The 16,234-nt window shown below is 34.3% G+C and overlaps 1 protein-coding gene across 1 annotated transcript in view; it reads left to right on the plus strand.

Moving 5' to 3' along the window:
- The window catches only part of LOC118204471 (phosducin-like protein 3), a 38,924-nt gene extending 27,870 nt beyond the window's left edge, over positions 1–11,054 (plus strand). Inside the window, exon 2 of the mRNA XM_085807556.1 lies at positions 10,278–11,054. Coding sequence (XP_085663682.1) covers positions 10,279–10,926 — 648 coding nt within the window. The 5' untranslated portion in view covers position 10,278 and the 3' untranslated portion in view covers positions 10,927–11,054. The remainder of the gene's footprint in view (positions 1–10,277) is intronic.
- Positions 11,055–16,234: the final 5,180 nt, after the last annotated feature.

A 16,234-nucleotide genomic window follows, 5' to 3' on the forward strand; every position in this document is an offset into this window, starting at 1 on the left:
ATAATTTCCTCAAGGAAATGTAATAAATTTGCTATGTGTACCGCCTGTCATTGCGATTTTTCGATTTCGATGGTGGAAGGGCAGATGTTCTCAAACATGTGCGTACACAAAAACACAAGGACAACATGAGTTGTTTTAAAAAAATGAAAAATTAAATTTTTCTTCGGAAACAAAGGACCAAAACGTTATTATTGCAGAAAGTCTGTTCTCTGCCTTTTTACTGGAGCACAACCTGCCACTGAATGCATCGGATCACTCTGCAGCTTTATTTAGAAAAATGTTTCCCGATAGTCAAATTGCTAAGAAATACTCAAGTGTAAGGACCAAAATAGGTAAATTGTTAAAGAAATGGGTTTGAAAAATAAATCTTTAGTTACTGATTGTGTTAAAACAGCTCTGTTTTGCCTCTTTACGAATACCGATTCAAAACTGTATCCAATTGTTGTTTCTTTTTTTTTTAATCCAGAGTTTTCAGAAATGGAGTGAAGTTTACTTTCTGTCCCCACTTTAGAAGGACATTCGACAGACTTTAATATAGCACAGATAATTATTAAAACTTATAAATGTGGATGAACAACACATTGTTGATATTTATTATTATCTTGAAAGGAGTTCTAAAAGGAAGGAAAAAATTGAAACAGTTCCAACAGCTGCATAACAGCAGTTTACAATTAAAAAACTTGGATGAAGTTATGAAATCAGCTAGGATTGACATCCAATGGAGTTTAATTGGAAAACTGAAAGGTGCTGATGGAATTGTAAAATATTGTGAACTATCTAGAATTATGCTGGCCATCTTGACAGTTCCCCATAGTAATGCAGAGTGTGAGAGGATTTTCAGTGTTGTTGCGAAAACGAGGACTAAATTTAGATCTAATATTAGTGATGACACATTAGGAAAACTTTTATTAGCGAAAGCAGGCCTACGTGGCAATTGCTATCAACAAAACTATGAAGTTTCTTTCTTAAAGAAAGCAAAATCTGCCACTGTTTATAACATTTGTACGAAAACTGATTAAAGTGTCTTTGGCTAATCTTTGGAATATGGTACCAGGTAGTTTGGCGACATTTTGGTAAGGCGATAAAGGTTACTAGCTAGGACTTTAGCAGTGTACATGGATATAGTCAAGAGTGTACGCAATGCCATTTTTGTGCAATTCTGGGATGTTTTTTTAAGTGAAAATAGGTCAACGTGTACATGGATGATACGGTGTATGTGCAATTCGTAAAAACGCAGCAAGCAGTGGGCGATTCTGCACTTTCTCCCAATTTCGCACCTGATCTTTGTCATGATTAAGCATTTTTGTTCCATAAAAGTTCTAGCATAAGTGTAAATCGGCTAGCAAATTGTTGGGAAAAAATGTTGGAATGTTGAGTAAAAAAACTGCTTTTACTTCGAGAAAACAAAATGGTGTCCAAACAAAAACTAGCAGGTTGCTGTAGCAGGGTTGGTCACCAAAAAATCGCCCAGTTACCATAATCCAAAGATTAACCGTGTCTTTTTTTTTTTTTTTTTTTTTTTTTTGTTTGTTTTGTTTTGTTTTCTTAAATGATGCAAGTAATAAAATGTTTTTTATGTGTAAGGTATTTTTGTGTTGCTTGCATTTAAGAATTAGTTACCATTTAAAGTTAATTCATTATTAAAAACTATATTTTTATCATTTAAAAAGTCTTTTTAATATTGTGAAAAATCTCCTGATTTTTGAGTGTAATAGGTTGGCAAGTATGCATAACATTCAACTACCCAGGCTACCATAAATGAAACAGCAACTTGGCAATAAATCAAACAACTTCGCCATAATACAAGGGGTACCTTAGTCTACTTTACCCCATCAATGCTGCCAAAGCATGAAGTCTTTGCAAATGAAGTTTGAATGTCTGTTTGATTCTGCTCTTTTTCTTAAAAAGTATTCCATAGAGTATAAATATTTATTTTTCCAATATTAATATTTTTTAGCTTTTTGGAGACTCACAAATGGGTTTAACAGCTAACTATCAATATTTTTGCTTCCTTCAATAGAATTTTGTCTTGTGGCACATGAGTTGAATTTTCACCAAGCATTTTTTAATGTTGTGTTGTTATGTGGTTTCAAACAATAGCAACAATCAAAACTGCATTTTTTGTACTGAACCGAACTCAGAAGTTCTTGCCACTTTAGAATTAAATCAATTTTACACTTACATTTAAAGTTGTAAACAACTCCTTGATAAATAGGATGGATTAATATTATCCAACAACAGACAGGAGAAAAGAGATTTTTAAAAGCGGCTTCATGAATAGAATTTTAAAGAAGAACCCATATAGGGAGCTACACGGGCACTTTTACAATATCCGGTTAATCTTTGGATTATGGTAACTTGGCGATTTTTTGGCGACCAACCCTGCTACAGCAACCTGCTAGTTTTTGTTTTCACAAAGTAAAGGCTTTTTTTTTAACTCAACATTTTTTTCCAACTATCTGCTAACCGAATTACGCTTATGCTAGAACTTTTATGGAACAAAAGTGCTTAACCATGACGAAGATTAGGTGTGAAATTGGGAGAAAGTGCAGAATCGCAAACTGCTTGCCACGTTTTTGAGAATTGCACATACACGGTAACCATGTACACGTCGACCTATTTTCACTTAAAAAAAATCCCAGAATTGCATAAAAATGGCATTGCGCACACTCTTGACTTTATCCATGTACACTGCTAAAGTCCTAGCTAGTAACCATGTATCATCTTGCCAAAATGTCGCCAAACTACCTGTTACCATATTCCAAAGATTAGGCGCACAATTTAGTAATTTTTCATGATGGAAAGGTAAAAGTTTTTTATTGGATATAAATTGGTTATTTTTGTGACTTTTTTAAAAAGTCACAAATAATCTATATTTATCTTGATTGGTCAAACATTATCAACATACCAAACGGAAAAATGCTTTTAAAAAATACAAATTTTAATTATAAGTAAGAATTATAAGGTACATTCAAAAGTATTTTTTGTGAATTTTTTTTTTATCCCCATTGTTCTTCCCATTTAAGCATCAGTCTGTTTTCACTTAAAGCAACAGAGAATTGCTCAAACTCAACATTGCACACTAGCCATCTAATAAATGCATCTCATCATCATTCTCTTTAGCAATTGTGTGGCAAAGTACTGTATACCTGCAAGAGTGTTATATCAGTATCTTCCATTGTTGGCAAATTCTGAAAGCACATATTTAAAAATGGAGTTAAAGGTAAAAAATAACTTTGAATATGACAAAAAGAATATAAGCAAAAATGGCAACATTGCTTGACTAAAAGATTCCTATGAGCAAAGTTACTTGAAGAATGATTGCAATAATGTCTGCCAGTTTGCTACATTCTGAAAATCTCGTGGTAAAAATATATTTACGGGTGCCCTTTGGCAGTACATGGACACTGAGTTTGTGCAGTTCTTTGATTTGTTATTTCAGTTTTGCGTAGCAGCTATTTTTGTGCCAACAACTGCTGCTACACAAATCCAAAATAATAAGACAAAGAATTACACAAACTCGGTATCCATGTGCACATTGACCTATTTTCACTTTAAAAAAAAAATCGGAGAATTGTACAAACTTTCCATTGCACACTCCCTTGGCATTGTCCATGTACACATTGATCTATTTTCACTTAAAAAGTCAGAGAAGCTCCCAATTTTACACTAGAGCCAAACAAAAAAAATATGTAATCTCAATAAACTACATTTTAAATTAAAAAATGAAATGACATAAGAAAAGGAAATTCATTTTTTACCATCTAAGCACTGCACAAAGGAAATATCCACTTGCCCTTATTTAGAAATTTCCATGCCTTCAGTCCGTGGCACACAAAATTCATTAACAGCATCCAAAAACTTTCCTCAAACATATTTCCTTTCTAATGGACCACTTTATATGGTGAGCATTTGAACCTTTCTTGGGACAAACCCATTGAAAGACATCTGAGCGATCTTTACATTCGACCATACGGATTGCTTTCGTACAAACAGGACACTTATAATTCCATTGAATGACATCTAAGAAAGTTTCCTTTCTTCTGTCCTCAACCACTTCAAAAAAAAAAAAAACTTCTACTCTTTGTTCTATGCCACCAAACACCCACTTTACCACCAGCAGCCATTTTACTATGCACAGTACACAATACACGATGTACTTCCTAACTGACATCCAACAAATATTTTCCCATCGGTTGAATTCACCGCAATCACGCAACCAATCGTGATAATAGGGTTTCCATAACATTAAACTACTCAGGTTACCATAAGTGAAACAACAACTTCGTAGTAATCCAAGGGGCACCCTTAAATATACCTTAACCAATCTGGTGACTCCTACGAAGGTGGTTGTGATAATACATAAGTACCATTGTTTTTTTCTTTGTGCAGAGCAAATAAAAAATATATTTACGGGTGCCCATTTGCGATTTTTGGCAGAACATGGACACTGAGTTTGTGCAATTCTTTGACTTGTTATTTTGGCTTTGTGTGTGTGTCGATAACAAGTCAAAGAATTGCACAAACTGGGTATCCATGTACACATCGACCTATTTTTACTTTAAAAAAAGGTTAAAGTATATTTACGGGTATCCCTTGGTGAAAATTGGCGGTACATGGATACCGAGTTTGTGTAATTCTTTGGCTTGTTATTTTGTCTCGTGTAGTGGCGATTTTTGAACCAAAAAACAAGCCAAAATAACAAGACAAAGAATTGCACAAACTCGGTATCCATGCACACATAAACCTATTTTCACTTTTAAAAAAAATCCCAGAATTGCACAAAAATGGCATTGTGCACTCCCTTGACTTTTTCACTTCGACCTATTTTCACTTTAAAAAAAAAAAAAAAACATTGGACAACTGCGCAAACTAGACTTTGTTCACTTAAAAAGTCAAAGGAGCAGCCAACCAAAAAATATATAATCTCAATAAACTACATTTTAAATCAAGCAGTGAAATAGTATAAAAAAGGAAATTTGATTAAACTTAGCGTGTGCAAATTTTATTCAGTACTGTTCTGTTATCGGGACCGGATTCAGAATGGCATAAGAGGGTTATTTGAAAAGTTTCCGACCTCAATGTGTAGATGGCAACTCAAATCAACTGAAGTGGGGGGGGGGATTTGTTTGGGCATCACTTGATAACCTCAGATCAAAATTTCAGCTATTTTGAATGTGGGGGTTTTGTTTGACAAATACTTTTGTGAGTTGATGTGACCGTTTTTGAAAAAATGGGAAAAAATCGAGTATCGTGCTGTCATTAGATACTTGTTTTTGAAAGGTAATACGCCTATTCAGATTAAAGAGGAGTTGGGCACTGTGTACGAGGACTCTGCACCATCATTTACTACTGTGAAATTTTGGGTAGCTGAATTGATACAATAGCCGTAGCGCCTTAGGTGACGATGAACGTTCAGGACGGCCAAAAAGTGCAACCACTGACAAAAACATCACCCAAAAAACTCATTGCTCATCATGAAAACAAAATCTACCAAATGTTGCTGAACGACCAAGATCGAGGAGGCTCTTAGCATGTCCAAAGAACGTGTTTCCCATATAATGAACCAAGATATAGGTATGTGCAAGCTAGCTGTATATTAGGTGCCGCGTTTGCTCACTTTGGACCGAAAACGTGTCCGAATGAACATTTCCACCGTTCTGTTGGCGCAATAAATTAGGAGTTTTTTCGACTATTAATCACTGTACATGAAAACTGGATTCATCATTACAGCCCAGAAACTAAAACACAGTCAAAACAGTGGACAGCAAAGGGAAAATCAGCTCCAAAAATGGCAAAAAATATTTCTTCTCCTGGGTAAGTGATGGCAACAGTTTTCTAGGATAGCCATGGGATTGTCTTAGTAGATTATCTTGAAAAGTTAAAACCATTACCGGAGCATACTATGCGATGTTACTTGACAAGCTAAAGGCAGAAATTGCGGGAAAATGGCCACATTTGCAAAACAAAATTTTTTTTTTTTTTTTTTTTTCCCACCAAGACAATGCTCCATCTCACACCTCAATGGTTGTAATGGCGAAAATCCATAAATTACGATTTGAACTGCTTGACCACCCGCCCTGTTCGCCAGATCTGGCACCAAGTGACTTTTTTGTTCCCTAAGCTCTAAAAGAAGGAGTTGTAGGACAAAGATTTTCGTCAAATGAGGAGACATTACAGCGAAAGGTTTTGCATAATATTTGGGCAAGTTAAAAGGATGGGAGTATCGGTGGAAGAAATATATAGACTTACAAGGAGACTGTTTCGAAAAATAAAATGAATTTTAGAGAAAAAATATCTTCCTTCTTTGTTTGGTCGGAAACTTTTCAGGCAGCCTACGTATATGTATACACACACATACATTCGTACTTACATATATACATACATACATTTCTGAATCTGCCCTTGATAACAGAACAGTACCTTTTGTTCTCCTAACCTCCAGTGATTTTCAGCATAGTTGTTTATTACTTTCTGATTATCTATATCCCCTTTCAAAAAATCGTCAACTGCCAAGTTTTTGCTGTGACACGAAAGACAACAGCCATTTTCAAAAATGAAACAGCACTAAGAATTATTTAAAACAATAACCGATTAACTAATTTTAAACTGCAAAAAAACATTCATAATAAAACACTTAGATTTTCTGGAATCTTCCAGGAGGTTTTAATCATCATACACAACTTCATGGGATTGTGAATTTTTTTTATTCTGTATTGTTGGGCTAAATGTTATATTTCGAAAGAAATGCAGTGCTTTCTTTTCATCAACTGGCCAACTCCAGAGTCCCATTTTGATTCTGTTCAAGGAAAGGAAATGTACTCAGTGCAACAAAAAACTAATGGGAATCAGATTAGAAGGAGGAAATGGAACATTAAGTAAACATCGCTTGTGTCTGCTGTGCCTGCATGTGTGCATATTTAAGTTTCTATGTGAAATCGTTTACAGAATGTCATAGGTTGCCTCTTTTAGCAGCATAGTGTGTTGCCTTGTGAATACTTTTCAGGAGGTGCAGAGATTTAATAAGTAAAATCAGAGAGCCAATTTTACTTATTAAATTTTATTTCATCTGAATTGTTTTCGTTCTAAAGAAAATGTAAACATCTATAGAACTTTTTATGATGATTCAAAGTGTTTAATAAATTAATATTTGAATTTAATATTGTTTTACAACAGTATACCATACCTGCCAACTTTTACGAATTTTTACGAAAATGAGTTTGTCTTTACGATTTTACGATCGTAATCCATTTTTTACGATTTTTTTTTCCTTTTTCAAGTGTTTTTAGTGATTTTTGTCAAAATTTTAGAATTTTTCGCCAATTGCATCGTGTTTTACCGCCAACTACCGAATACTTCGAATCCAGTAACCTGCGGTTTCTCGCAACTCGCCACTTAACCGGCCAATCCAATGCGCTGAACTTGTTTCACTCTTTTCTTTGTGCGTGCCAGATTATTTTTTTCTCGTTCGCTTCAGCAGCAAGGGAATTACTCGGCGAGCGTGGATTTTGTCGCATTCTAGTGTTTTTTTTTTTTTTTTTTTTTTTTTTTTTTTTTTTTTGTTTGTTTGTTTGTTTGTTTGCACATGCTACGAATTTTCTTAATACATCGTTGTTACGAAATGAGTTTTAAAAAAACCGTATTCTCAATATTTTCGGCCTGCCTACAAAGCCGAATTTCCAACAATTAAAGAATCCTTCAAAGGAAATAACTATGCATTTTGCAACGTGTGCGTGTGTGACTTCATAATAAGTCACGGTGGAAGAAGCGACATCGTGAAGCATGTTAAGTCTAAAAAGCATGGTGTTAATGCTTCGGCTTCGACAACGTCAAAGAAAGTGGATGATTTTTTTTCAAATTCGGATGCCGATGTCATCGATGGCAGCAACGACAGCCATTGGAAGCTTTATCCCATCGTTGTCACATATTTCTGTGATGTTTCTAATGAAACGAAACTATCTTTTGCGTCTTCCATTTTAAATGGAGACGCTACGGGGGGAAATATTGCCTCCTTGGTAATTAATGAGTTGAAACAACTTAACATCCCAATATCAAACTACTAGAAAGAGCATGAGACTAGCAAGAGTTTTATGTGCTATTCTCGTAATTCCACACAGTAATGCTGAGTGCGAGAGAGTCTTCAGTGTTGTGAAGAAAAGCAAAACTATGTTTTGTTCTTCAATTTCACCAAAACCTCTAGAAAACATTTTAATTGCTAAATGTTATGAGGAAACTAATTGTTATGATAGGAAATTTTCCAAAGAATTTTTGGCTAAAGCCAAAAAATGCACTCTAAATTTGATGCAATAATTTTTTTGTGTAACATTAAGTTCTTGTTTTATGTTTCCTAATAAATTTTTTAGTTACTACTTAATTGAGATTTACTAATGTAAGTACAATTTTCTTTTTTCTATTTGTATAAATTGTCATTTTTTTAATATCAAAGCATGATATTAATTCTTCGTGTTCTGAATTTTTATCTTTAGAGGTTGGCATGGTATACAAAACCATGCCAACCTCTAAAGATAAAAATTCAGATTTGAGGTCTCTAAAGATAAAAATTCAGATATGGTTTAGAGGTTTGTATGGTATACAAAACATTTCTAAGTTTATCGACAGAGTTGTATATAGCTTTTCTTTCCTGCTCAGGATGAAGGTATAAGAAAATTACAAAATAAAATTAGTAAAAAAAAAAAATTAGAATAATTAAATATTAATATAGTTTGCATAAGAATCATCATAAATATTTGAATTATATATTATAAAGCAAATTTAAGTATAGAGTTTTTTTGGGGGGTGGGTGGGGGGGATGGCTTTGCCATGGGAAAAAAAACCCACAAACATCCTGTCGCAATTTGGTGTTTTTTATGGATGAAAAGGTAAAAGTTAATTACCAGATGCAAGTTGCTTTTTTTTGTGACCGTTTTAAAAATGATTCCCAAACTACTGACAGTTGACAAACATTATCAAATGAAATGTCAACATTATTTAGCAATTTAAAATACAAATTTTAATTATCAAATGAGGGTTACATGATAAATTAAGAAAAAATAAAACACATTCATCTCCAAATTTTTTTGTAATTAAGCCCTGTTCTCTTCAAATGCATGGCAACCTGTTTTCACTTAAAAATCATAGGAGATTTACAGACTCTTTGGTAGGGAGTTGGCAAAATTCTGTGTTCCTGAGAAATTTTATCACAGTTTCTTCCATTGCTGGCAAATTCCACAAGCACATAGTTTAAAATTAAGGCCAAAAAAAATATGCTTTGTTTATAAAATCCGATGGAACATGGAGTACAACTAAAAGAAAGGTATAAAAATGGCGAGGTTGCATCACTAAAGGATTACTATGAACATGGTTGTCAGAATTTGGCACATTCTGAAAATCTGGCGACTTCTACTAAGGTGATTGTGGTAGCATATAAATGCTGTTGTTTTCATATTTCAAGTTTGGCAGCTATGGCTTAGCTGAGCTGAAATATAATCACTAATTCTGGGAGATCAAAAGTAATAATTTGTTTTTTTGTTTAGTTTAAATATCAGATACATTAAAACAATTGAATATTTTCTGATTATCCGCACCCAGCTCCCAAAAAGTTGCCAACCACTAGTAACTAATTTTTTGCCAAACTAAGAGGCAAAAGACAATAACTTTAAAAAATGGTTACACGCTAAGAAAGAGGAACAAAATTAAAATGCAAGAAATATCTGTAATAAAACACGCATCTTTGTTTTGCTGTGTTCTCCCCATGTATACAACAATCTGGTTTAGGTTAAAAAAAAATCAGAGAAATGCAGCAATTTGGCACTACCCAGATTTACATTCTCTCCATGTATACAGCAAGCTGTTTATGCTGTAAAAAAAAACAGAATTTCACAAATTCGACATCAGTGTATGAATTTTGGTCCATGAAATCTAATCATTTATGAAGTACCACTTCATGGAATGTGAATTTTTTTATTCTGTACTGTTAGGCAAAATGCCGTATTTCTGAAAAAAATGCAACGCTTTCTTTTACATCAGGCGAAAAACTCCACAGTCCCACTGCAATTCCTTAAAAGGAAAAAAATATTCATTAAATGCTAAAGCATTTGCCATATGCTGTGCATGCATACATCCTTCGATTGCAACATAAATGCATTTTGATGACACAGCAAAAATACTTTATATGGGATTGCAGATAATCAGAAAAAACCAAAAATTCTACTTAAAAAGAAGCAGTTTCATGCTTCAAAAGTAAGTCTATGTACTTACTTTTCTTCTTGCACTTTCAGAATGGATCCCACCAATCTGGAAGAAAGCGTGCTGCAAGCTACCAAACTGATTGAAGAGCAGGTAGATGCTGCCATTGAGAAACTTGACAAGCTGGAAGATGAAGATCTTCAAGCCCTTCAGCGGAAAAGAGCTGCTGCTTTGAAGAAACAAATGAAGAAAAAAGATGAATGGATTGCTAATGGACATGGACAATATAGTGAACTGGCTAGTGAGAAAGAATTTTTTGATGTTTGCAAGAAAAGTGAAAACCTTGTATGCCACTTTTATCGCTCTAGCACAATGCGTTGCGCTATTGTTGACAAACATCTCACAGATTTGGCACCAAAGCATATTGAAACTAAATTTTGCAAAATTGATGCTGAAAAGTCACCATTTCTTACTCAGCGTTTGAAAATACGTGTTTTGCCGACAATCGTGCTCTGCAAAGATGCTAAAAGCATTGATGTTATTGTTGGATTTGATGATCTTGGCGGTGTTGATGATTTTTCTACTGAAATATTAGAATGGCGTATTGCTCAAGCTGAAGTAATTAATTATAGTGGTGATTTAACTTCTCCTCCTGGTACTAGCAAGCAGGTGAAAAAGTCTTTTATTACTTTTAAGCCAAAAACTATTCGAGGTCATTGCGATGACAGTGATAGTGACTAATAAGTGGTGCATGTATGAGACTGTCATCATCTTATTTGCTACAATTATTTATAAAAGTCTATGGAAGTTTGGAATGTATATGTGCAAAACTTTTAACACTGCTTGAGAATAAATATTCTTCCATTTGAGTGGCCGCATAAATATTTTTGTAAGATAAAATTTCAGACATTGCAATTGTAATTCTCTCTTGAACTGTCGTACCTAATTTGCAGTATAGATATAAACCAAAAGCATTTTAAAATTTTTTGGATAAGATGTCTTAGACATAGTATATGTATGTATATATATCTAAAAGGAAACATAATAAACTAAAAACAAATTTAAAAAAAAAAAAAAAACCATCCTGCACTATAGCTGCAAAATTGAAGTAAAATAAACTTAAAGCATCTAAAGTTAATATTAAATTGGAATCAAAGCAAAGAAAGCTATTTCTCAACAGTATTAATATTTGCAATCGTGTATAAGAGGTTTAACACAATATCTAAACAAATCAAAATTAAAATAAGAATTCATAGTAGAAGAAAATCGAAAAATAAAAGTGAAAGGGAAAATGTACACAATTATAAAAATTAATCTCCTTTTACTGAAACTCTAATTCAGACCTTATCAGGAGAAAATGAATTAAAGCTTCATAAAAGTCGATTAATATGTTTACAAAACATTTTTCGTTCTGGTTCATTTGAGATCAAAAACCGAAAAAAGATTCACTTAAATTTTCATCTAAGACATTAAAATTCATATAAAAACGAACCTCTTATGTACCAGAATTTTCCCTACACGCTTTCGAAACACTTGGGGAAAAAAAAAAAAACATAACATCGTGCCAAATTGACTACTCAAAAAAACCATAAAACTTTACATCATGCAAATTGACGTTTCAAAAAAAAATTGCTCTAAAACCATTATATGCAAATCCGACATTCAAACGCAATTACAAATAAAGAGCAAATCAAATATATTTTAAAGCAAATTGTCATTTAAACAACCCTAAAAAATCAGGTGGTCTCTGATTATGCTACACTAAACTTTTAATACCAACAAAACGAAAAAAGTTTCTATATAGATTTCTCTAAATAATAAAATCTAATCTGAGCCTTAAACTAAAAGACTATTTGAAAAAAAAAAATAATTAAATTCTTAAGACGACCAAACTTGTTCCTTGCAAAAGAATTAGAATTCAGAGCTGCTGTGGAGAAGCAAAAATTTTGTAGTTCTTGGAAAAAGTATGCGATAAGGTTCAAAGTCTCCAATAGCAGAACAAGGTCATTATTACATGTGTTCAAAATGACTTGTTCCTTGCAAAAGAATTAGAATTCAGAGCTGCTGTGGAGAAGCAAAAATTTTGTAGTTCTTGGAAAAAGTATGTGATAAGGTTCAAAGTCTCCAATATCAGAACAAGGTCATTATTACATGTGTTCAAAATGACTTATCCATTGCTTTGAGGGTGATACGAAGTTGAATTAATTCTGTGACTACCTAGCATGTTTATATATTCTCGAAACAATGACGATTCAAAATTTCGTCCATAATCTGTTGTAATTGTAAGGGGCATTCCAAATCTAGAGATCCAACCGTGCAAAAGGGTATGGGCAGTGGTCTCAGCAGACATATATCTGACGTAGGGAAAACCTCAGGTCATCGGGTGAATCTATCAATAATAGTCAGACAATATTGATTGCCGTCCGAAAGTGGTAGAGGACCAATAATGTCCAAGTATACTATGTCAGAAAAACGCGCATCAGGTAGAGCAAATGTGTTAATCAGAGCTTTAGTATGTTTAAAGACCTTAGCTCCCTGACATTTGGCACAACTTCAGACTTTCATTTCAATGTCTTTTCTCATAACAGGCCAAACGAATCTTGGAAATTAAATCAATGTTGGCTGAAACTCCAGAATGCGAATAATAACTGAATTTCATGGACAAGAATGCTATTGGTTCCCAATTGTTATTTGAAAATTGCATAAGAGAGCTACCAATTAAGTCTGTTTCTTCGATCCACACACTCAATTTAGCACCAGGAATCGGGTTATTAAGTAAGGTTGCTTCAGGAAGTGCTTGCTTTGCTTCTGAAAATGCTGTTTCAGCTTTCTCAGTCCATTCAAGTGGATTTCCAAGTTTTTTTTTAGATGGGCAAGTAGATTTCTTTTTTGTTTGTATGTCCTAAAAATTGTACCAGTGGGCCTAAAATGTGGGCAGCCATGAGAATAAACCTACGGTAAAAATTGTATATACCAAGAAATCTACGAAGCTGATTAATCGTATATTTGGTCTAGGAAAATTTTGTATTGCATCAATTCAATCAGGTAAGGGTGAAAGTCCTGAAACTCGTAAACCTAGAAAATATAAGGAGGATGCTTCCAAATTGCATTTATATGGTTTTAGTGAAAGACCATAATCATTAAGACCTTCAAATAATGTTCGCAAATGATGAATATGCTCCTCATGAGTTTTGGATGCAGTCATTATGTCATCAATGAAGGCATAAACACCGTCTAAACCTCTAGTAATTTCATCAATGAATCGTTGAAATGTACTGGAAGCATTGTATAGGCCGACTTGCACTCGAGCAATTTCGAAGAGTCCAAAAGGGGTACAAATGGCTGTTTTATGGATATCTTCTGGTGCAATAGGAATCTGCTGAAAAGCTTTTGCTAACTCTGTGTGAGAAAATATTTTAGTACTGTTGAGCTCACTCGTAATGTGAACTATACTGGGAATAGGGTACCGATCGTTTACAGTCTGGTCGTTTAAGGCGCGATAATCGCCAACAGGACACCAGTCACCACTTTCCTTTTTAGGAACCATATGAAGCGGTGAGGAGTAGTTGCTGTTCGATGGACGCATGTGACCTAAATATTCAAGCATTATATTTGAAATTCTGATTCTGCTATTTTTAACCTGTCCGCGGGAAGATGACGTGGTTTAGCAAAGACTAGTGGACCAGAAGTTTTAATATGATGAAAGACATTATGTTTTATAGGTTCATTTGCACATGGGGGGGCTCGTAATATTAGGAAATTCATTTAACACTTTCAAAAAATCATTATCACCATATACCCGTTTGACCAAAAAACATCAGTAATCAGTTTGTAAAGTTGCGCGCTTCCAACCTGCACGCAACAAAGTGGTGACTGCTGAGAACTGGAAATAGACCAAAGTCTTGAGAAGGGTTTAAATCCCTTTTTATTCAACTTTAGAAATTACAAATGCGTGCTCTTCACGCTCACAAACTACGCCGACCCGGCGGTAAAATAAAAATAAGAAACTGAAAAGAGATAATAACGAATGACTAACTACGAGGCTCTCTAAACGTAACTAACCTCGCCGCGTTCAAAAAATACCGCTGATAATTCAGCAAAACTCTGAATATTACGTTGAAAGACTAACAATTTGCCGAGGCAAGCACACAGGGCGAAACGCGTGGTTGTTCAATTTCTAACTAGCCACCTCCACACTCGTGAAGCAAGAAAGCACACCTTCGAACTCGTTTCCTTTCTATTTAACTCAGAATACTTCTGCTGATAATTTGAATCCTTGCGTGTTCTACTAAAATTTACATACTCTGGCATTGGCAATTCCACGGGAAAGTAAGGCTTGACAGAAAAGATAGTTTAAACTTAAAATAAATGTTAGTTAAAATAAATATAAACCCTACATTTGCCGCTGCCAGAATTTGGAAAACTTGGAAGCAGGTCCTACAAACGACCTGTTGAAAAGTTTCTACAAATCTGAACTAAATTTTAAGAGGCACGTTTACATAAAAAAAAATCTGTTATCTCACAAAAGGTATAATAAATTTCTGTAGATACTTATTTTAATTCTCTCTTACAGCAACCTTTCCTGGACTTCAGCAATCAATCTGTTCTCTTCCTTCCAGCATCTGGAAGGAATAAGTATCAGTATCTTTCTAAATACATTATAATTTACACTTTCTTGACACTGAATAAGCTTTTGTTTTTGAACGATTTATTTTCCTTAGTTACTGCTTAATTCACATTCATTCAAGTATTCAAACATGAATTTAACTTTACCCTGGCTCTCCACCATGTGTGGTGTCAAACGGGAATATTCGTGTTTTAGTCTTACAACACTTCCCTTAACCACCATGAATTGTTAGAATTCAACGACCAAATAGACACACCTTACTCGACATTCTACAACTCGATGAGCTACTTTAACATTCTTAATAATTCAAGTGTAGGTGGAGAACCCTACAAAACACATTCATTCTAACTTCCCCCTCATTCATCTTTAGACATGCAGGCTTTCGCTCTAAAGCATGATTTTATCTACAGTTTAATACTTAAATTTGAATTCATTGCTTTTTAGCATTTACTTTTAGCATCTAAAATTTTATGCTTCTACACTAAATTCTACTTTTACATAACTTTCAAGTATTTACGTATATTTACAAAATTCTAATACATATGATTTTTATAATATACCATAAAATGAATAAGAGAAAAAAAATAATTTTTTTACTTTACTCATTCTTCGCCAAGCTGGCGGCACTGAAACTGAAGTTCTTAGTAATACAAGAATACGAAGTTATTTTTATCTTCGGCCAAATTTTGGCTTTAACATAACAGAATTAGTCTTTCGACCAACAGAAACTGCTTGTTCTTAGATTTTATACTTAAAGAAAATAATACTTTTGCCTTAGCTAAATAAAGTAAAACAAAACTAAGTCTCAACCGAGATACATTGACTTCCGTCAAAACATAGAACTTCGTATTTACGCATAACATTTGGGAACAGAAGAAAAAAAAAATTATAGAAGATTTTAACTTACCTTTGAGTTTTCGATGATTGGAACTCCGACATTCTTTTCTGGCAGAACTGCTCCCACGTTATAGGTTTCATGGACGTCAGTCCTCCTTAATGTCCTCCGAGTGTCGTCCACGTTAATTTTTCTTTTTCGCCCTCTGCATGCTGGCCTCTTGGAGTGGTAGTCGTCGGGTTGCTGTCTTTTCCGTTTTTCCCCTGGACGGCTGGTCTTGGCATCCTCCGGTCTGGAGTCATGCTTGAATTTCTTCTGTTGGTGGTGGTCTTTTCGTTCCTCCTGCTGTCTTTTTATTTTCGGGAACGGCGGCCTTGTTTGCACCTGACTCTCTGGCCCTGGAAGTGTTCTCCTCGATGTATAATTTCTACTGCGATACGTTGTAAGTGATGTTTTCCTCTTTACCAAGGTTTCTTTACGCGGGGGCTTTGCTTTCTTGTTTTTCTTAAATGCTGGAGTCTGAAAGTTTTCGTTTCTTCTTTTCGGTACCGTCGCATGGGTTGTAGAAAGGCTAGGTTTCTCTTCAG

Source organism: Stegodyphus dumicola, chromosome X1 (assembly GCF_044657685.1).
Source record: "Stegodyphus dumicola isolate Sdum_Otavi_A_Nest chromosome X1, ASM4465768v1".
Classification (NCBI taxonomy): Eukaryota; Metazoa; Arthropoda; class Arachnida; order Araneae; family Eresidae; genus Stegodyphus; species Stegodyphus dumicola.